Source organism: Euprymna scolopes, chromosome 9, assembly GCF_053919585.1.
Source record: "Euprymna scolopes isolate OS-2025 chromosome 9, ASM5391958v1, whole genome shotgun sequence".
NCBI classification, from domain to species: Eukaryota; Metazoa; Mollusca; class Cephalopoda; order Sepiida; family Sepiolidae; genus Euprymna; species Euprymna scolopes.
In genome coordinates, this window is record NC_136490.1 from 33,657,076 (window position 1) to 33,681,095 (window position 24,020).

Here is a 24,020-nt window from a genome sequence, read left to right on the forward strand (position 1 = left end):
TAATAATAATAATAATAATAATAATAATAATAATAATAATAATAATAATAATAATAATAATAATAATAATAATAATAATAATAATAATAATAATAATAATAATAATAATAATAATAATAATAATAATAATAATAATAATAATAATAATAATAATAATAATAATAATAATAATAATAATAATAATAATAATAATAATAATAATAATAATAATAATAATAATAATAATAATAATAATAATAATAATAATAATAATAATAATAATAATAATAATAATAATAATAATAATAATAATAATAATAATAATAATAATAATAATAATAATAATAATAATAATAATAATAATAATAATAATAATAATAATAATAATAATAATAATAATAATAATAATAATAATAATAATAATAATAATAATAATAATAATAATAATAATAATAATAATAATAATAATAATAATAATAATAATAATAATAATAATAATAATAATAATAATAATAATAATAATAATAATAATAATAATAATAATAATAATAATAATAATAATAATAATAATAATAATAATAATAATAATAATAATAATAATAATAATAATAATAATAATAATAATAATAATAATAATAATAATAATAATAATAATAATAATAATAATAATAATAATAATAATAATAATAATAATAATAATAATAATAATAATAATAATAATAATAATAATAATAATAATAATAATAATAATAATAATAATAATAATAATAATAATAATAATAATAATAATAATAATAATAATAATAATAATAATAATAATAATAATAATAATAATAATAATAATAATAATAATAATAATAATAATAATAATAATAATAATAATAATAATAATAATAATAATAATAATAATAATAATAATAATAATAATAATAATAATAATAATAATAATAATAATAATAATAATAATAATAATAATAATAATAATAATAATAATAATAATAATAATAATAATAATAATAATAATAATAATAATAATAATAATAATAATAATAATAATAATAATAATAATAATAATAATAATAATAATAATAATAATAATAATAATAATAATAATAATAATAATAATAATAATAATAATAATAATAATAATAATAATAATAATAATAATAATAATAATAATAATAATAATAATAATAATAATAATAATAATAATAATAATAATAATAATAATAATAATAATAATAATAATAATAATAATAATAATAATAATAATAATAATAATAATAATAATAATAATAATAATAATAATAATAATAATAATAATAATAATAATAATAATAATAATAATAATAATAATAATAATAATAATAATAATAATAATAATAATAATAATAATAATAATAATAATAATAATAATAATAATAATAATAATAATAATAATAATAATAATAATAATAATAATAATAATAATAATAATAATAATAATAATAATAATAATAATAATAATAATAATAATAATAATAATAATAATAATAATAATAATAATAATAATAATAATAATAATAATAATAATAATAATAATAATAATAATAATAATAATAATAATAATAATAATAATAATAATAATAATAATAATAATAATAATAATAATAATAATAATAATAATAATAATAATAATAATAATAATAATAATAATAATAATAATAATAATAATAATAATAATAATAATAATAATAATAATAATAATAATAATAATAATAATAATAATAATAATAATAATAATAATAATAATAATAATAATAATAATAATAATAATAATAATAATAATAATAATAATAATAATAATAATAATAATAATAATAATAATAATAATAATAATAATAATAATAATAATAATAATAATAATAATAATAATAATAATAATAATAATAATAATAATAATAATAATAATAATAATAATAATAATAATAATAATAATAATAATAATAATAATAATAATAATAATAATAATAATAATAATAATAATAATAATAATAATAATAATAATAATAATAATAATAATAATAATAATAATAATAATAATAATAATAATAATAATAATAATAATAATAATAATAATAATAATAATAATAATAATAATAATAATAATAATAATAATAATAATAATAATAATAATAATAATAATAATAATAATAATAATAATAATAATAATAATAATAATAATAATAATAATAATAATAATAATAATAATAATAATAATAATAATAATAATAATAATAATAATAATAATAATAATAATAATAATAATAATAATAATAATAATAATAATAATAATAATAATAATAATAATAATAATAATAATAATAATAATAATAATAATAATAATAATAATAATAATAATAATAATAATAATAATAATAATAATAATAATAATAATAATAATAATAATAATAATAATAATAATAATAATAATAATAATAATAATAATAATAATAATAATAATAATAATAATAATAATAATAATAATAATAATAATAATAATAATAATAATAATAATAATAATAATAATAATAATAATAATAATAATAATAATAATAATAATAATAATAATAATAATAATAATAATAATAATAATAATAATAATAATAATAATAATAATAATAATAATAATAATAATAATAATAATAATAATAATAATAATAATAATAATAATAATAATAATAATAATAATAATAATAATAATAATAATAATAATAATAATAATAATAATAATAATAATAATAATAATAATAATAATAATAATAATAATAATAATAATAATAATAATAATAATAATAATAATAATAATAATAATAATAATAATAATAATAATAATAATAATAATAATAATAATAATAATAATAATAATAATAATAATAATAATAATAATAATAATAATAATAATAATAATAATAATAATAATAATAATAATAATAATAATAATAATAATAATAATAATAATAATAATAATAATAATAATAATAATAATAATAATAATAATAATAATAATAATAATAATAATAATAATAATAATAATAATAATAATAATAATAATAATAATAATAATAATAATAATAATAATAATAATAATAATAATAATAATAATAATAATAATAATAATAATAATAATAATAATAATAATAATAATAATAATAATAATAATAATAATAATAATAATAATAATAATAATAATAATAATAATAATAATAATAATAATAATAATAATAATAATAATAATAATAATAATAATAATAATAATAATAATAATAATAATAATAATAATAATAATAATAATAATAATAATAATAATAATAATAATAATAATAATAATAATAATAATAATAATAATAATAATAATAATAATAATAATAATAATAATAATAATAATAATAATAATAATAATAATAATAATAATAATAATAATAATAATAATAATAATAATAATAATAATAATAATAATAATAATAATAATAATAATAATAATAATAATAATAATAATAATAATAATAATAATAATAATAATAATAATAATAATAATAATAATAATAATAATAATAATAATAATAATAATAATAATAATAATAATAATAATAATAATAATAATAATAATAATAATAATAATAATAATAATAATAATAATAATAATAATAATAATAATAATAATAATAATAATAATAATAATAATAATAATAATAATAATAATAATAATAATAATAATAATAATAATAATAATAATAATAATAATAATAATAATAATAATAATAATAATAATAATAATAATAATAATAATAATAATAATAATAATAATAATAATAATAATAATAATAATAATAATAATAATAATAATAATAATAATAATAATAATAATAATAATAATAATAATAATAATAATAATAATAATAATAATAATAATAATAATAATAATAATAATAATAATAATAATAATAATAATAATAATAATAATAATAATAATAATAATAATAATAATAATAATAATAATAATAATAATAATAATAATAATAATAATAATAATAATAATAATAATAATAATAATAATAATAATAATAATAATAATAATAATAATAATAATAATAATAATAATAATAATAATAATAATAATAATAATAATAATAATAATAATAATAATAATAATAATAATAATAATAATAATAATAATAATAATAATAATAATAATAATAATAATAATAATAATAATAATAATAAGAAGAAGAAGAAGAAGAAGAAGAAGAAGAAGAAGAAATAATAGTAAAAATCAAATGCATATGATTACTCACCTGTCGAAAATCTTGAAGCTGATTGATTGCATTTTCATATTTATTTCCATCTTCGCTGTAATGTTCCAGGATAAAATCCTTTAAAAAAAAAAAAGATTAAAAATCAATGTTTTTTTTTTTTTCTTTTTCTATTTCATCAATCGGGACTGTTTTTTATTTTATTCTGTTGCATAATGTCTAAATTGTTAAAGATGAGATGAAGAAATGAAACCTCTAAAGACTTACTTGGTGGTGGAATTAGTCATTTCACACTGGGCACTGGCGGAACTTCTTTCAGAGGTGGATGTCTTGCTGGTTCTTCATTAATTATCAACCAGAGGGACCTGTCGAAATTTCACAGCGACATCTTTCATATACAATACATTGCTGCTAGGCATTCTGTGGACGTTCAGCATGAATGACGACCTTGCTATATTATTGTAGCTCTTTTGTTAAAACTGTAAAAGTATTTATCTAAGTAATCTGGTGAATGTAGGGTCAGAATATATCTGGTTGTTACGGTTTAGCTAAACCGTAACAAATCTTTATAGGAGACTGTGGCATATTTCATTGTATGGGCGTCCAACGTGAATGAGAGCCCCACAACATCATCTATAGACAGAACAGATAGATCCTAGCCAGAAGATCAAAAAGTTATATCTTAGTTTCACGTACGGCCCAAAAGCGACATCATTTGGAAAAAAAAATTTTTTTTTTTTTTTTTTTACATTGCATTTTTGGTGATCGGGAGATCCTATTTATTAAAAAGGCGGATAGAAGGTGATAACATACTATGAATATTAAATTAGCGTATCTATATATGAATAATTTAATGTTCGCTTTAGAATGATAAGACAATGTAATTCAAAAACTACAAATCTTTCGAACAGAGAATTTAGGACGCTGAGAGTATACACAACAAAAGAGAGATCGAAAAAGTAAAATAATCGTCGATTTTGTTTCAATAATCATTATTTCTAACTAAAGATATTTTTATAGAAATAAAAGACATTGAACTTATTCTGAGTCTATTATTTTTTAAGTATCACTTCTCAATAAATTCTCTACTAGCATGCTAATAGTTATATTCCTTTTTTTCTATTCCGTTTCCAAACATTAAATTTGACCTCTTGAACTCTTAAGAATTTCATCCTTCGTTCTTCCAAAAGCCACTTAATATAAAACAGTTGTAATTTCTTTCATAGTTAAAATAAATTATTTTATGAAGCAGAAAAACATGTAATTAGAAATAAATTAAAATATTTGTTTTTGTTTTTTATAAAATATCATTATAAATATATATTAATGCATAAAATAATAATATAATGCATAATATTATAATAAATATATACTAATGCATAAAAATGTATATAAAGAACCACACTTTATGATTTAGTTTCTAATTTTATGTAGACCAATTGGAGTGGTCAAGAATATTCAGATTTATTAATTAATATCTATATAATAAGTTAAAGTAGTTTGCTTGAAGGATTGTTTAATGTGTATATAAAAGAAATTTAGGTTTATAGAAGGCAGGACAATTACAAAGTGTGGCGTATAGACTCAAACTGATGCAACTTAAGATATAATGGTGGAACCAGTTATGCAGTTTCACTTTATTGGTTTAATATATACATGTGTATATAAATAATTATACACACACACACACACACACACACACACACACACACACACACACACACACAATATTTTACATGTAATATGTTCTTACTTGTGTCAGGTGGTCAGGTGGCATATCTGTAGTGTTATATTTTAGGATGTCTTCCCTCCATCAGGCATGTGTTTGACTTTAAAATGTGCCTGACAAAGGGAAGACATTCTGAAATATAGCATCATGGATATGCAACCTGACCACTTCTTTCTTTTTTTTTTTTAACGCAAGTAAAAACATATTAAATGTAAAATCTAATATATAAAAGGCAAAATGTGTGTGTGTGTGTGTGTGTGTGTGTGTGTGTGTGTGTGTGTGTGTGTGTGTTTGTATGTCTGCTAAAATCTTTCGACACACATGACACATCCTGACGAGATCAGTATCATTTTGAAGCTTAATGTCTCGGACGACAAATATCGAAAAATTGGGCAAAAACATTAATTCCTTCACCGTCAACTGGGCAGTTTTCTACAAGGAGAAGTCGCTTGTTTCAGCAACATTTTCGTAAGTCATTGTCTCCATTTGATTGACTACCCTTAATTCCAACACTCGCGACTTCCGGTTGCGCAATAGACGCATCAGCTAAGACGTTATGTTTTTTTCACCTTTTTTCCTCCTTCGTATTATGGGTTCGAGCCTGCCTGCCTACTACCACTCTTTTTTAACATCTCTCTCCACCCAAACTGCCTACTGTTGTTTTAACCCCCCCCCCTTCCCGCTACTACCACTTTTTTTTTTGCACGTCTATTGTTTCGGGGTTTCTTACTACACCACCTCAAAGTCGGGTATCCTGCTAGTACTTATAAAGGTGAAACTGCATAGCTGGTTCCACCATTATATCTTAAGTGGCTTTAGTTTGAGTCTATCCATTACATCTCTGTATTGTTCTGTCTTCTAATATTCATCTGTTATTTGTTTTTTATATAAAACAATGAAATGAAAAACTGCGCTTTTTTTAAACCAAACACAACATCGTTTAACTTAGAAAAGAAAAAAAAACGCCTTGAAACCAGGCATTATCTAATGGTTTCAAGCTAAATCTATACAGTAAATTAAACATTTGGCATATAAATACAACGTGTTTGCCGCCCTTTAGCATTTCCTGTTGTTTTTCTGAATAGCAGAATGTTGTTACATGGAGCTTGTGCAAGGATTTACGAAGGGAAACTGAAGTGCGATATGTCATTTTTTTTTTTTTTAGTCAGAAGTATGCATAGCTTTTTTTTTTTTTTTACATGGAAGTCACCACTTATCAAGGCCCGGAAGCCACTCGGGGATAAGGGTTATTGTGTGTGTGTGTACAGTAATCAATGGGATAATATCATAGTAATTGTTAGTATTGGAGATTTCATAAAATGTCTTACTTAAGGGGGCGGTTCATCAGGAATTTGTTTATGTTGGACTTGAAGGCATCCGAGTTGTAGTTAGGTGGGAAACAGGCAGACAGAAGAGAGTTCCACTGGCGTGCCCTTCTAAGAAAGAAGTTTTGTTCATGGAATCTACGTTTTGGTTTTGTGCATGTAATTATGAACTGTCACTAGTTAATGTTTTGCATATGGAAAGGATTATGGGCAGACGTTATGTTGATTTTAAAGAGTTCGTCAATAGTAAACTTTAATTCAAAAAATGATTCTGAATGACGAATCAAACTGCCTGCAAATTAAGATTTGAAGCAAAAAGGAGCATTGATTATTTGTATATTTTGAAGCTATAATAGAATGAAGATAATGTAACAAAATGTGTAAATGGAACATTTTTTTTTTTTTGAAAAGTGGATGTGATCAAGTAAATTTCCCGGTGAATTATTGGAGAGTGTTAGTAGATATTTAAGACTGAGTGAAATATACTCCTACTTCTTGTCAATATGACTTGTTTGTGAGAATCAGTTTGGTTGGAACTAATGCAAGAAATTATAAAACTCAACAGAAACGACTGTTATTTTCTGTAAACAATCATCAGGCACTTGCAAGAATCATGATTATATTGGAATTATATGTGGTATCTGTGTTTATAGTCCTATGATGCCTGACCCAAGAGATGAAAACAACTGTATCTAATTAATATAGTAGAAAGGTAGATAGATAGATTAAAGATAAAATTTTATTAAATTACAAGATGGTCCATGAACCGTTTCACCAATGTCAGTAGATAAGTAGTTTACACAAAACCCATCTGAAATAATGGTTAGAATGGTTGCTAACGGGAGGAGACCAGTAATTTTTTTCTTAATTCTAGATATTACTCATCCAGGGCAACGCTAATCAAAAGTATACCAACTTTGTGGTTGTTTGTTTTGTAATTTTTTACTTTTAGTGGATGTACACACGGACAATTGTCCTTTATATAAAAAAATTTCCCTCTCCACGATTATCCAAAAGATTCATATACAGAATGAAAGGATTCCATCATAAAGTGTGACGTCATAATAGACACACATACTCTCTCTCTCTTCCTTCTACTTTTCTTCTATCCTCTCTCTCTCTCTCTCTCTCTCTCTCTGTTCTTTTTCTCTCGTTTGTTCTATTTATTTGAATTATTTACATCATTCAGTTTTCTCTTACTACTTCTCTTATGATTCGTCCTTCATTTCATTTGTTTGCCCTTCCTCCCACCACCTAACACATTTATGCATAGATAGAGCAAAATGTTGCTACCTTGGAGTTGAAAACTACCATGTTGTAATCAGCTGGAAAGCAGGCTTACAGTACAGACTTCCACAGCTGGCAATTCTAGGAAAGAAACTTTATTCATCGTCCGTTTACATAAAACGTTATAAAGGACCTCTCCTTCCTCCTTCTTTCTATCTCTGGTTTGATAGGTAACATCATTATTTTGTGACGTCATCCACTGTGCATGGTTATCTCCTGTCTCTCTCTCTGTTTTAATTTTTTGGGCACTTTTCTTTTCATTTGTTCTTTAGTTACATTATTCACCACTCTTCCCCCTATCTAATACCTTCATGTACGGGTTTAGTAGGCATAGGGACAAGCAAGCAAACAAAATAGTACATCAGTTTTAGTATAAAGGTGTTCGGCTGAGCTCCAATCTATTTTTTTTTTCTTTTAAAACATTCACAGCAAGAACTCTTTTTGCTACTACAATGGAAAACACTTTCCTTTCTTTTTCCATGTAGTGTCAGATAGAATGTCCATGAACAAAGCTTCCTTGCGAAGAATTTCCTGTCTGTGGAACACATCCCAGCAAGACTGCTTCCCTATAGATTACAACATAGTCGTCTCCAAATCAAATGTCAACAAGTACTTAGTTGTAAACGTAATTAAACGTTGTTCATACCATTCATCATTACTCACCTTTCAGCTGATTATATCAATTAACCGTTCTCCTCAAGTGGCTTTTGGCCTTAATAAGTGGCGACCCAGTGGCATATATAAAAAAAATATGTAGGTAGATAGATTATTGCCAGGAAATATTCAAGAGTTGGTAGGGAGGCTTCTACAGTTTAGCGGACTCTGTGACAGCTTTTATCTAATTATACAGGTAAATGGTGATGACAAAGGTAATCGGTTTGAGTAAATTTACTTTCATAAAATAAGAGTAAACAAGATAAAATCTATGTTTAAACATGAGGCAAATGGAACGGACATTAAATCGATTGTTGACTTTGCATTATTTGCTGATGAGCTGGTGTCCTTATCTGACATGCTAGAGTCACAGAGGTTTCAGGTCTTTGTCATTAAGGGTCATCTAAGATTTTAAAACCAAAGTCTTAGTTCAGTTCACAGGGTGGAACGATAAAAATGTCGCCCAAGAAAAGACGACATGATTCCATTTCCGTTTAATGAAAACGCTTTTCTTTTCTTTTTTTCTTTTTTGTTGTTGCAGACCATCTACTAGTTGGCCAGTTGTGTACAAATCCCAACAGCGATAGGAGCCTTCTATTATGTCTGAAAATGACACAATGTTGAACGAGCAAGATGCATCACTGTGCAACTCATACTCACTACCGATCCAAGTTAGGACAACAGGACCATTTCCAGCACCCTCAAAATGTAAATCCAGATAGTTCAACACTTGAGGGCACAGCTCAACAAAGTTTCCAGCCACGGTTATGATCTTTGGTGTGCTTTCAAGTGAAGGCCATATTATGACACCTCACATCTTCGAAGTCGACTTGAAAGTCAACACCAAAGTGTACATGGATGTGCTGAAGAAGGTAGTGATCCCCTGGTGCAATCAGATGGCCGCTGGCAGACCCTGGCTGTGGTAACAGGACTGTGCCGGCTCACAAGTCCAAAGAGACCCAGGTTTGGCTTCAGAAGGAGGGCTACAACTTTGTACCCTTCTTTCACTGCCACCCCCTCCTCTCTCGACCTGAACTCGTTGGACTACTTTGTTTGGTCACACGTCAAGAACATCACCAACATGAACTCCCACAACACCTAGGCCAGCTTCATCACCGCCATCTGTCGAGTATTCGCCGAGCTCTTACCAGCACTTGTGGAAAAGGCATGCTTCCAGTTCTGGACCAAGGCAGTGATTGAGGCTGAAAGTGGCTACATTGAATAGATGTCAGCTCTAATACACAATCAAGTTACCTGAATTGATTTTTTCAATAAAAGTTTTAAAATAAAGCTGTAGTGTTGTTTTCACAATCCTAGATGATCCTTATGGCAACAATTTTATTGTTCTATCCTGTAAAGGTGAAAGTTATACACTGGTTCATAATATCTTTGTTATCTATTTTTTTTACAAAGGAATCACAACTTATCAAGGCTTGAAGGTCACTCGAGGATAAGGATTAATGAGTGTAAGGTGGTCAGTGAGATAACAGTGTACTGGTCAGCAATGGTGGAAATTGGGTAGATTTTGGTTATTTAAAAGAGGGCGGCTCAACAAAGACTTGTTTACCTTGGAGTTGAAGACTACCATGTTGTAGTCAGCTGGAAAACAACCTTGCGGTACAGAGTTCCACAGCTGACAATTTTAAGAAAGAAACTTTATTCATGGAATTTGCGTTTATATTAACCACCAGACCACCGGCACTTCCACTATCTTTCTCTTTTTTTCCTTTCTCTTCTTCCTCCTTATTTTTTCATTTTATCTCTTTTACCACCCACCTACTTTAGGATAGAATAGAGAGAGAGGGGAAAGAAGAAAAAGTAGGTGGGCGGTAAGAGAGATAAAATGAAAAGATAAGGAGGAAGAAGAGAAAGGAAAAAAAGAGAAAGATAGTGGAAGTGCCGGTGGTCTGGTGGTTAACGACACAGACTGAATGTCTCAAGTTCGAATCCAATTTGTTCCCCCAAAATCACCTTTTTTGTTTTTTACATAAGAGTCACCGCTTATCAAGACAGGAAGGCCACTTAAGGACAGGAGTTAATGCATATACGGTAGTCAATGGGACAATATCGTTCTAATTGTTAGTATCAGAAATTTGGTGAATTGGATTACTATAGGGGACGGTGGCCTTCTGGCCAAGATCAAAGTGTAGTATCTGTTCCGGCAGATACTGCACTTAAGATAATTTGTACCAGTCAATGGAGGGGAAACCCTCTATACTGGGACAATTATTATTTTTGGTAACCAGAGTGCCCCCTTTTTGCCTACTTTTAGGGGAGCTGGTTTTTACCTCACATTAAAAACGGCCTTGTGCCTAATTTGCTCAGTGGGGGAGCAAATAAACACCATCTGTTCCGGCAGATACTGCAAGCTATGACTAGCTATGACTAGCTATGACTAGCAAAGACCAGATGTGGGGGCGACCCCACATGCCTGACCTTTAACCAGCTCCCATTTCCCACCTCTCGGGAGCTGGTCCCCTTTTCCCGCTTCCCCCTCCCTTCACTCCTCACATTAAAAATCGGCCTTGTGCCTAATTTGCTCGGTGGGGGAGCAAATAAATACCATCTGTTCCGGCAGATACTGCAAGCTATGACTAGCTATGACTAGCAAAGACCAGATGTGGGGGCAACCCCACATGCCTGACCTTTAACCAGCTCCCATTTCCCACCTCTCGGGAGCTGGTCCCCTTTTTCCCTTCCCCCTCCCTTCACTCCTCACATTAAAAATCGGCCTTGTGCCTAATTTGCTCGGTGGGGGAGCAAATAAATACCATCTGTTCCGGCAGATACTGCACTTAAGATAATTTGTACCAGTCAATGGAGGGGAAACCCTCTATACTGGGACAATTATTATTTTTGGTAACCAGAGTGCCCCCTTTTTGACTACTTTTAGGGGAGCTGGTTTTTACCTCACATTAAAAACGGCCTTGTGCCTAATTTGCTCAGTGGGGGAGCAAATAAACACCATCTGTTCCGGCAGATGCTGCACTTAAGATAATTTGTACCAGTCAATGGAGGGGAAACCCTCTATACTGGGACAATTATTATTTTTGGTAACCAGAGTGCCCCCTTTTTGCCTACTTTTAGGGGAGCTGGTTTTAACCTCACATTAAAAACGGCCTTGTGCCTAATTTGCTCAGTGGGGGAGCAAATAAACACCATCTGTTCTTCAGATGCTGCAAGCTATGACTAGTTATGACTAGCAAAGACCAGATGTGGGGGCAACCCCACATGCCTGACCTTTAACCAGCTCCCATTTCCCACCTCTCGGGAGCTGGTCCCCTTTTTCCCTTCCCCCTCCCTTCACTCCTCACATTAAAAATTGGCCTTGTGCCTAATTTGCTCGGTGGGGGAGCAAATAAATACCATCTGTTCTTCAGATGCTGCACTTCATTTTCTTGTTCTCTTTCGGTGGAGGAGAAATCCTTCACGACTGAGACAATTTTTATTTTTGTACCTTTTCTCCACATTAAAAAACGACCCTGGTGTCTAACTCTGTCCCGTGGGGAGGCATAGTAAATAGGTACTATAGGGGACGGCTTATCAAGAACTTGTTTATGTTGAACTTGAAGACGACCATATTTTAGTCAGTTGGAAAGCAGGAAAACAGAACAGAGTTCCACTGGCGTGCAGTTCTAAGAAAGAAACTTTGTTCATGAAATCTACGTTTAAGGTTAGGCACAAATAAAGAGTGGGGGAAATTATTGATAGTGGTTTCAAGAAGACAAGTGTTTTTCACAAAAGTCAGGATAGGGTGGGGGACCATATATTGGAGCTCAGACGAGCACTTGCCATGAAAATAATGATAAAGCAGAGACACGCTCGCAGCGTCTTTTTCTAATTTACAGGGGTGCAAACACACATCCCTAAAACAAGTAGACCACAGCTGAAATAAACATGCCCAGGAAGACCACCGCATAAAAAGAAGTACCAATTTGTCAAGACGACCCATCACATTCTTTTTCCCACATCTTTTTATTCACTAATCATGTATAAATAAACCAATCCAATAATTGACAATTTGGAAACCATCATGTTCGTGACTTAATACTGTTAGAGACTCGTTTATTTTTTCAATATATTTTTTAAAACACCAGCGGAGCAGGAACTAAAACAGCTGTTTTTAATTAAATAAAAAAAAAAAAAAGAGGCGTAGATGGGAGTCATCTTCAAAATTAGAAGAGTCGATAATAGCCTACACACACACACACACACATACACACATACACATACACATACACATACACACACACATGAAAATAAACTGGAATCTTAAGAAGATTTCTATCATTCTAGTTATTATAGGAACAACTGGACCCGTGAAATAGAATTTCCAGAACTACCTGGCAAATATACCCGGTGAACCAAGTGCATGAGAGATTCAAACAATTGCACTTAAAGGAACGGTTAGAATCTTCAAAAGATCTCTCAATTGGAATATCTGTTAGCAGGTGAATGTTTGGCATTCGGTACCAATTATTAGTGAGACCCGACGTTGATCGGGAGTGAATGAGAGAAACTTCCAATATTTTTATTGTCATCGAAATTGGTTAAATCGTCCATTTTTTAATCAAGTTGATTCATTGTCTGCTCTAGTCGGGGGCACACCACGATGCACCGGGGGGAAGCTTCACATGCCTCCCCATAGTGATTTAGTCCACAATACATTGTAGTCTACATTGCACTGTAGAGAACCTACTATTGATTTTATTAAATTATTTTTATATAATGGCTTGAATTAAAGTTTAAAATGCAAAAATTAAGTATCATGGTTGTACTCTAACCAGAAACATCCCCCTGTTTTATCAAAGAACCTAAATTTGATTTATACGACTTTCTGCTTGTGTGACGATAAAACTTCTTAAATGCTCCTGCGATGTTAGGCTGTATTAAAGTGTTAACTTTGATCAAAATCGGATTATTCTTTCTTTAATCGGCATTTTTTTTAATTATTGATACTTATCGGAGGCATTTCGAAACAAATCCTATCTAAGAACACTCCCAGACACATGAAGTAGATTTGTGTGAAATCTCAAAAAAAAAAAAAAAAGAAAAAAATCAGCACAATCGTTTTGGAGTCCATAGGGAACGAACTTTCACGCACACACAGTGCCTTTTATATATAATAAAGATATTTTAATTATATAGAAATGGTATTATTCTTTATGATTCTTATACATAGAATTATTTTGTTAGAAAACTGACATATTTAGTTGTTATGCGTACAGTTACACGTATAATTAGAATAAATAAATTAGATTATAAAGAACATAATATCGGCCGTGAAAACAACTTAAAATATCTGCTACAAACGAATTGCAGAGACAATACTAAAGAGAAATTATCTGAAACGAATAGGAGTATGTCCAGTAAAAAAGAAAAGCAAACACAAACAGTGATATATACAACATTCCTTTGAAATCTCGGCAGAAGCAAGGTACAAAATGTTGAAACTAAAGTAAACTACAGTCTGTCTTTATTTAAATTATTACCCTACAAAAAAGTAGGGTTTCAAAAATAAGTCTATAGACTCATTGAATTGTTTCCGGCCACGGAAATCTTTAGTAAAAGGCGAAAGATTTATCCGCTGAAGATGACCGGGAACCAGAGCGCATTGAACTTTCTAAGTCACATCGCGTACTTATTACAGCTCTTCATACAACAGCCGCTTGGCTTACATTGTCCTTTCATCACAATTGATAATTAATTCTTGCATATAATGTTTTTCTTACTTAAGTACACAATTTGTGTTTATATTAGACATTATAAAATTAAAGAAATGTTGAAAAACACCTTAGGATGATTAAAATAAATAAATTTTTTCTCTCTTATACCGCTAGTTAGTACAATGACCTTCACCTCACGGTGATGGTGACGTGAGTGCCACGTGATCATGAGTAGTTGTCATAGTAACCGAGGTTCGCCTCGCCATCATTTTGACAAGCACGGATCTGTCCTCACGCACGAGAGATGGCTTGGCCATAGAAAGTGTAATCTCCTAGGAATTACCTCCTCCTTCTGGAAAGAGGGTTGTTTGTTGCCGGTTGCATATCTACCTGGAAATGTCAGCTATTTTTGTACCCTTCTAAAGTGCCCCCTCCCCCTCGGTGGAGATGACTTTCGCCCACGTTAAACTGACTTTATGTATTTCTCTGCAAGTTGGCAGCGTGTAAACTAGTGGTATACGACATGAAACTCAATTTTCTATCATATCGTCAGTGTTAATCTTTATATTATTACAGTCGTGTGTGGTCTGTCTGTCTGTCTGTCTGTCTGTCTGTCTCTCTCTCTCTCTCTCTCTCTCTCTCTCTCTCTCTCTCTCTCTCTCTCTATATATATATATATATATATATATATATATATATATATATATATATATATATATATATATATATATATCCCCCTCTTTGGGTAGAGAACTGTCGTAAATAATCTCACCCGCTACTTAATTGGCTGAAAATGTGAAGCTCGTTGTTTGTTTGTTTACGAACATGCGATTTGAGCACTATAAAAGTGGTGGCGGGTGTCTATTTAAATAGACATTCCGACGAGTTATTTATGGGCATCGATTCCATGGTCGAATGGGAGAACTGCCGACTGTCAACACGACGGTTCTAGGTTCAGGAGTGTATGTCGATAACTAACTATATATATATATATATATATATATATATATATATATATATATATATATATATATATATATATATATATATATTTCTTATGAGTTGGTATTTTTACATATATATATATATTTCTTATGAGTTGGTATTTTTACCAAGTAAAAATTCTTTTCGGTGATGGCAATTCTGTCGAGAGGAGGGAAAAGGATAATTTCTTCGCCTCTTGAATGAATATATATATATATATATATATATATATATATATATATATATATATATATATATATATATATATATATATATAGAGAGAGAGAGAGAGAGAGAGAGAGAGAGACTTTGAGGATTAGAACAAGAGTCTAAAGAGCAGAGTATATTTTAATGTATTAGTGCATTCAATAATACAATTAAAATAGAAGAAAAGAAAACAGTGCTCCTTGTAATGTACTTATATAATAAGCTCGATAGGCATGCATATCCTAGATCTATTTTAATATTAAGTAAGATGATTGATAATTTACAATTTATTGCTTTTGTTTGTTCTTCCTTATGAAATCGAATTTTAATTTTTAATTTTAATTTAAATTATCAATCATAACAAATAAATGACAAAAGTCCACATTTCAAATATCAAGATATTGACCATCTTACCATTTATGCTGACATGCACAATTCTTGACAGCACCTGTTTCATAGCACAAAATCATTCATTTAATTATTATCTCAATCAATGAATTTATTTCATGCTAAACTCATCAGAAGAAAAAAGCACTTATCAATAAAAAAAAAAAAATAACAAATGCATATGGGTATGATAACAAAATCTAAAAATCGAGGGAGAAGTTGCAATTACCTATTTTCAAAATTCAAGGATGGCGTAATAAAATGAAAAGTAGGTAATTGCAACTTCTCTCCCAATTTTTGAATTTTGTAATTATGCCCATATTCATTTATTTTCTTTTAAAATTGATAAGTGTTTTTTCTTCTGATGAATTAAAGGCGGAATAAATTCATTGATTGATATAATAATAATTGAATTGAGATATAAAAGCTGTAAATATAGTTGCAAACAAAAAAAAAAAAAATGAAAAAAGAAATTTCTTAATATTTTAGCTAATGCTTATAAAGGGAAATAACCAATAAATATTTTTTGGCCCTGTCGGTGGGGCATTAGAATACGCCGACTGCGCCCCTGCAGAGGGTAAAAGTCCCTCAATGGTGGTCCTGGATATGACCTTAAACTATATCCAGTGGTGAAGCCACCCTTTAATTACCATTGCTCCCAGGTCCACTCTGACGCGGAGTGGTAGTACCTGTTAGGGTCCCAACTATGGGTTGAATAGAAAACGACGTGAAAACAACAAATATATTCTATTAAAAACATTTTTTCTTCAAAATCTTTGGATTCGGCATTAAATAACCCGAAAAGGGTTGATATGCCGTAAAACAAAAACAACCAACCAACCAACTTAATATTTTAGCTAATGCTTATAAAGGGAAATAACCAATAAATATTTTAAATTATAATGATAATAATCATAAAACGAAACAAGTAACACTGAAGAAGAAAAATCGTATATACTCATTGACATTAAAAAGGGTAAAATAAATCCGACGGTATGAATTAAAATGGAAAAATGGAAAACCTAAGACTCAACGTTTCGCCCAGCTGATGTGTGGGTTTTATTAAGAGAGAAAAAACTAAAAGTGGCACAAGACATATTTAGCTTTTTCTCTTTTGATAAAGCCCACACAACAGCTAGGCGAAACGTTTAGTCTTATGCTTACCGTTTTTCTATTATAACTCATATACTCATTAAATCTAAATACTGACTTTTATTTTTGCAATGTGGTCACCACATTATCCAGGCCCAAAGGCCACTTGAGGGTAAGGGTAAGGGTGTAAGGACAACAGTGTAGTAATCATTAGTATTGGAAATGTTATATAAGTTGATTATATAAAAGAACGCTCAGCAAAAACTTGTTTATATTGGACTTGAAGACAACCGTATTGTAGTCAGTTAGAAAGCAGGCCAGCAGGATAGAGTTCTACCTACGGACAGTTCTAGGAAAGAAGCTTAGGAACTTAAACTGGGGAACATTATAAGAACGACATTAAAAAATAAGAGAAAATATGTACAAGTTGATGCTACGTTTAATCAAATGAAAAACAAATAACAAACTTATGTTCTGACCTGAAGGTTCAACAAAAAAGCGTTCAAAATCCGAAAGTGGCCTTTTTGTTATAAAACAAAGAAAAATTTGAACTTGAAATAAATCCATGGTTAAATTTATCAGGAACATTTTTTTTTAATATTATTACATCTAACAATTCTTTAGATCCCCGATTTAAGCCATGATGCAATGCAATGACAGCATCAGAAGCCAAGTTCATTACTGGGTTCAAATTGTCATGAGATTTTAATTTTGTCATAAAGTTTTTCGTTGAAGGTTATCAGCAGTCACGACCCGGTGTTTAAACTTATCTGGGTGTACGTCTATTTTTTATCTCATATAAAGGGGTGGAGGTGAGGCAGGTCAACATTCATTTGCTGAGAAATGTGATGCTTTTTCTCCTACTTATTTTTACTATGTAAATCAGACATGAGCAACTATTTTATTTATTTATTTATTTTTGAGAAATAGATCATCATCATCATTAGATAGTCGACACTAATATGAGAAAACAATTCATGGTACTTTTGTTAAAGGTAAATCAACCATTTTTCACTATAGAAATTATACAAGTATAACTACTCTAAAAATAAAAATAAATAAATAAAAAAACATTGACAAAATAACATTAGAAAATAAAATGAAAATAAACATTTCACAAACCAACATATCAAAAACTGATCTGAACAAATAAAAATATATGGGTTTTACAATAGAATTTTGCTTTCATTTGTGTGTTAATATTGTGGATGGGGAATATGTCTTTACAATTATATAAACGCAACTTTGTCTGTGTGTGTGATTTCGTTCCTTATAGACTCCGAAACGGCTCAACAGATTTTCTTTAAAATTTACAGAGCTTTACTGTATAAGTCTGGAAGTGATCTTAGTTAAGTCTTGTCTCAGAATACCCCCGATAATTACCGATAACCGATAATCAAAACCGTTATTTTAATTTATCTATAATCGCTAAAGCCATTTTTTCCATGTCGTCGCTTAGCAACAATGACAGAACAACAGGCCGTGAAAATTCTACTGTGGGTAAGTTGATAGCGTGTTTTTTTTTTTTTTTTTTTTTTTTTGCATGAAGTGGTCTGTAGGTTAAAACTCCGCACGTTAATTTCTTTTTTTTATTCATTAACTTCAAAGAATTTTATAAGACTTGAAAAATTTATGTGCTTTTTTAGCATTGCAAAAGTAAATTATATTTCTGTTTTTGAACGTCCATTGGACAAGCAACTGATCCTGAAGAAATTCCAAAACAGTCTACACACATATTTAGTGAAAATGTGATTCAGAGCTTTCTTATATGTCAATTTAACAAAACATAGGTCCAAACAGCCAAGCACAATTAGTATGCCCGGCAACATAAGATAAGGAATTTTTCGACGCAGTTGACTAATTGTAGAACTATACAGCGACAACAACATAAATTCTTACAACGAATAGATAGTCGATGTTGATCCTGTGGTTTCTTTTGCATACGGTTCAAGAAATCATGGCCCCCAAAACTTCGCCAAATTAGTAAGTTTTGAGCTGGAAGAATAGCTGTTAAGTGGAACAAATCAGAAAATTGGATTGTTGCTGGCACGTTGCATCCACTGCGGAGGGCAACGTTGATCTGTATGGTGTTAATATAACCGAAATTTACTAAAATAATTTTAGGATTACAACAAAAAAGTAATAAAAATAAAAGAAAATATTGGAATTACCAAAAATACACATCAAAATAAGCATAAAAAAGGCATCAAAGAAACCCCCAAGCAAGATCAGGTAATACTGCTAATATATATACATATATATATATATAATAAATTCCACAGCCAAACATCGTCGCAGCCCACAAGAGCCATGACAGTCAAAGAACCGAAAGTCCAAGACTCGAGTTTCACCCTTATTTGGGCTCATCAGTTAGACACATCCGAACTCAGGGTTCGAAACCCGAGCCTCTTGCATGCGAGGCAAGCACTCTACCAACTGAGCAAACGCCCCGCACACAAGAATTTCTATTAACCAACACAGATAAAGCAAACCGCGCCGAAATCCGACTGTGAAATGAACCCACTTCATCTCGACAAGGGACGCGGCCGTCCAACCAGTCAATAACCCTTGCCGATGTCTCACAAGTAGGAGTTTTATATATATATATATATATTTGTAGTTTTCTTTATCGCTTTATAATCCATTGCAGTAAAAAAAAAAGAAGGTGATTTCTTTGTTGCTGAAGAAAAAGATTACTAAAATATTTCTACAACGTATGCATGTATAAATACTTGCTGTTGCTTAATTTTTGGAGCATGATTATATAATATTGATTATGTAATAAACCTTGTATTTTACTGAAGTATAATATCTCTCTCTCTCTCTCTCTCTCTCTATATATATATATATATATATATATATATATATATATATATATATATATATATATATATATATATATCAACATTAGTTTGATCATTCATCGATGCCTTTGGTTGCATAAAATATCTATTAGTGTCATTATTATTTTTTAATTTATATTTATAATTCCATTATAGGGTGTTGTAATATTATCTTCTATATTTATCCAAGATAAGTTGAGTAAAGTGTTTATAAATAATTCCTACTTCCTCACTGTGATTCAATAATTTATCTCTCTTTGGAATCTAATAATTGGTAATTTTTCATTTATATAGAGATAACACACAAGATTGTGTATCTATTATTGAGCACTTTTGAAAAATATTTGGTGTAAGTTTATTTTATCAATAAATCTGAAATTAATTATGTGTGTGTGTTTGTGTGTTTGTGTGTGTGTGTGTGTGTGCGTGTGTGTGTGTGTAATGAGAATAATGTAAATAGTATTCCGATGAAATAGAGAAATAAAAAGGAACAAACCGAGCTATGTGTTGATAAACATATATATGTGTGTGTGTGTGTGTGTGTGTGTGTGTGTGTGTGTGTGTGTGTGTGTGTGTGTGTGTGCCAAACTTTTTCTTACAAATAATAACACAAAAACCTCCGCATTTGACCGAGTTAAACACCATGCAGTTCTTTTATATTTCAACTTGACTGCTTTGATGTAAAACATTATTTTGGGCCCTCCTCTTTAAAATGTGTATGTAAGATTAGTTTTTTGGATCAATGATCTGCTGCAATTCATTACTATGTTTTTTTTATTTCTTTTACTTCAGACGATCAATCAAATGGAAATAAAGATGAAAGAAGAGGACAAAAGTCTTGTTATTTCTACCAAGGCATAACAACAGAGGAAAAAGTAATATAAAAAACATGTCCTTAATTCAGTTTTTTCACACTTAGAAAAAAATTAATGCAATAATAGAAAATAGAATGTAATGAATTTAGTTTATTCTTAACAAGCTCCTAGGGTTGACTTTCACTTCGAACTTGAAATGCAAAACTTACATCAAATCCGCTGCTAAAGTCACTTGAAAAATGTTGTTTTTTTTTACTTAGGAGTCACTACTTATCAAGACCGGAAGGTCACTCGAGGATAAGGATTAATGAATGTAAGGTGAAAGGGAACGGCTCAACAAAAGTATGTTTACATTAGATTTGAAGGCTACCATGTTGTATTCAACCGGGAAGCAAGACAGTGGAACAGTGTTCCACGGGCGGGCAGTTCTGGGAAAGAAGCATTTTTCATGGAATCTGCATTTAGACTTAGGCACAGATAGAGAGTGAGGGAAATCGTTTATAGTGTTCGTAGCTAGTCGAGTGTTTTTTTGTGAAAGTTTGGCAAGGGGGAACCATAGATTGGAGTTCAGCCGAGCACTTGCCATTCAATCATTTTATTGCTCCAGAAAGTACCTGAGATCTGATGTAATCCTCTGCCTGCATAAAAGTCAGACTCAACGCAAGATTGAGTGTTTCTGACACATCTGGAGAGGTGCCACTCAAAGCATTCTTTCTTGCCTTGGCATAGTACAAAATTGACTTCAAAATCTTGTGGGAGATGATCTCTTCTTCCCCTCTTTATCATAGAAGAGACGTTGCTTTCCCTATTCTACCTTCATAGCATGGTAGGTGCTCAACTGAACTTCAAGTTACCCTCCCTTTCCTCAAAAAACTTTTTCAGCAAGAACTCATCTATCTACCAACACTGCAAAGAACTATCTTTTTTTTTTCGCTGTGTAGTTAAAATTAATCAGAACTTCCATGAACAAAGTGTCTTTCCAAGGACTTCCTACCCGTGAAACATGTTACTGCAAGAATGTTTCCCTACAGACTACAACATGGTTGTTTTCAAGTAGAATATGAACAATAATCTATAATGATCTCCCAAAAGAAAGAATAATATGACACAAAAAATGCGTCGATAACCTGTCCGAGACAATGCCGTAAAAGAAATATATTTGTCAATATGTCTTGTGTGACTTTTAGGTGGATATACAAACACATGCAAGTGACAAGTGCCCTAAATATTTGTTGAGTCGTTCTATGAATTAACCATCATTTTCGATCCTTTTAGTACATAGTACTGTTCCATCATTCAGCTGACAATCTAAATAACCCCCATCTCCTTCAGTGGTTTTTGACCTTGATAAACAGTGAAGCATTAATATAAAAAAACTAAATTAAAAACCTTTTGAAATTATATTTATGAATTTTTGAGATGAGGATTGACAATTCATATTATTTGGATTATTTAGACAACTGTTCTAAGTTTCAACATTGTTTTCACAATGTTTTGGTCAATGTAACCTCTGGACTTCTTCAGATGTATCAAAATATAACTGTGAACTATTTAGGAGTAGCGGAGGTACCCGGAATAGCCCGGGTGTGTGGAGGTGTAGTAGGGACCCCCAGGGGAGTGGAATTAAAAGGTGTTAAAAAAAATGGTATAGTAGCAGGGTTCCCCAGTGTTGCTTGGGTCGAGTAAGGAACCCCGAAGGAGGGGGCGGGTTAAAAAAATAAATTGGTAATAGCAGGGTAGAAGCAAGACAACAGTAGGCAGTTTGGGTGGAGAGAGAAAAAAAAAATTAGAGGTAGTAGGCAGGCAGGCTCGAACCCGTAATGCGAAGGAGGAAAAATAACGTGACATGTTTGCCGATGTCTCCATCATCTGACCGGAAGGCTAGAACGTAAAAATTAAGCAAAGTCAATCCAACTGATACGATGACTTGCGAAAATGGGGACACAAAAAACAAGGGCCCCTCCTTGTAGAAAACTGCCCAGTTGAAGGTGAAGGAATTAATGTTTTCGGCCAATTTTTCGATATTTGTCATCCAAAGGGTCGCGCTTTAAAACGATACCGATCTTGTGAGGATTCATCGCCTCTGTCGAAAGTTTTTGCGAGACATACAAACATACACACACACATTTTGCCCTTTATATCTATAGATTTCTACTCTGTGATTGCTGATGGAATGAGAGTATGCTAACCTCATGGATTAAATAAAGGGTTGCGTTCAAAATTCCATGCAGATTCATGAGTTCAACAGAAAGATTCGTAAGTTTGACAAGGTACACATGAAGAAGGCCGGAGGTTACATCGACCGAAATGTTGTGAAAATAACACTGGAGATGAGAACAATAGTCTGAATAATCCAAATAATACTTAAACTTTGAAGCGTCTCCAAAATTTATTTTTCAACCGGACAGATTTTCAGGAGGTTTCTTGTTTGGGGTGCAAAGCATGAAAAATAAAATAAAATAAATATTGGTTTGGCGAGTAGTGCATTTGCCGCCGTTGTATGACTCCATTATGAAGCATACGATATCCTATTTCTGCTTTTACAATTGGAGGAAGAGGCTATTTGTCTAAAAATGGTAAACTCTATAAAACTCACTTTTGTGTTCGATTTTATTTTAACAATATGGCGGATTTCTTCTGAATGCTTACCATCTTCAAGCAACAATAGTTTTGACAAATTTTAAGTAACTTAAGTCTATAGGGTGAATGTGGTACTTTGATGATAGGAACTAATGTAGTGAATAGACCAAGTGGACAACT

The 24,020-nt window shown here is 29.1% G+C and overlaps 1 protein-coding gene and 1 non-coding gene across 4 annotated transcripts in view; both read right to left on the bottom strand.

The window, feature by feature from the left end:
* The window catches only part of LOC145284490 (rhophilin-2-like), a 295,213-nt gene that overhangs the window by 50,183 nt on the left and 221,010 nt on the right, over positions 1–24,020 (bottom strand). For all 3 annotated transcript variants that reach the window (XM_080133364.1, XM_080133365.1, XM_080133366.1), the window contains one exon: positions 4,314–4,391. In XM_080133364.1, the coding sequence (XP_079989490.1) occupies positions 4,314–4,391 (78 nt within the window). The remainder of the gene's footprint in view (positions 1–4,313; positions 4,392–24,020) is intronic.
* On the bottom strand, positions 14,757–14,879 carry LOC145285434 (U5 spliceosomal RNA). Its single transcript, XR_013869060.1, has one exon. It is a non-coding gene; the product is annotated as a U5 spliceosomal RNA (small nuclear RNA).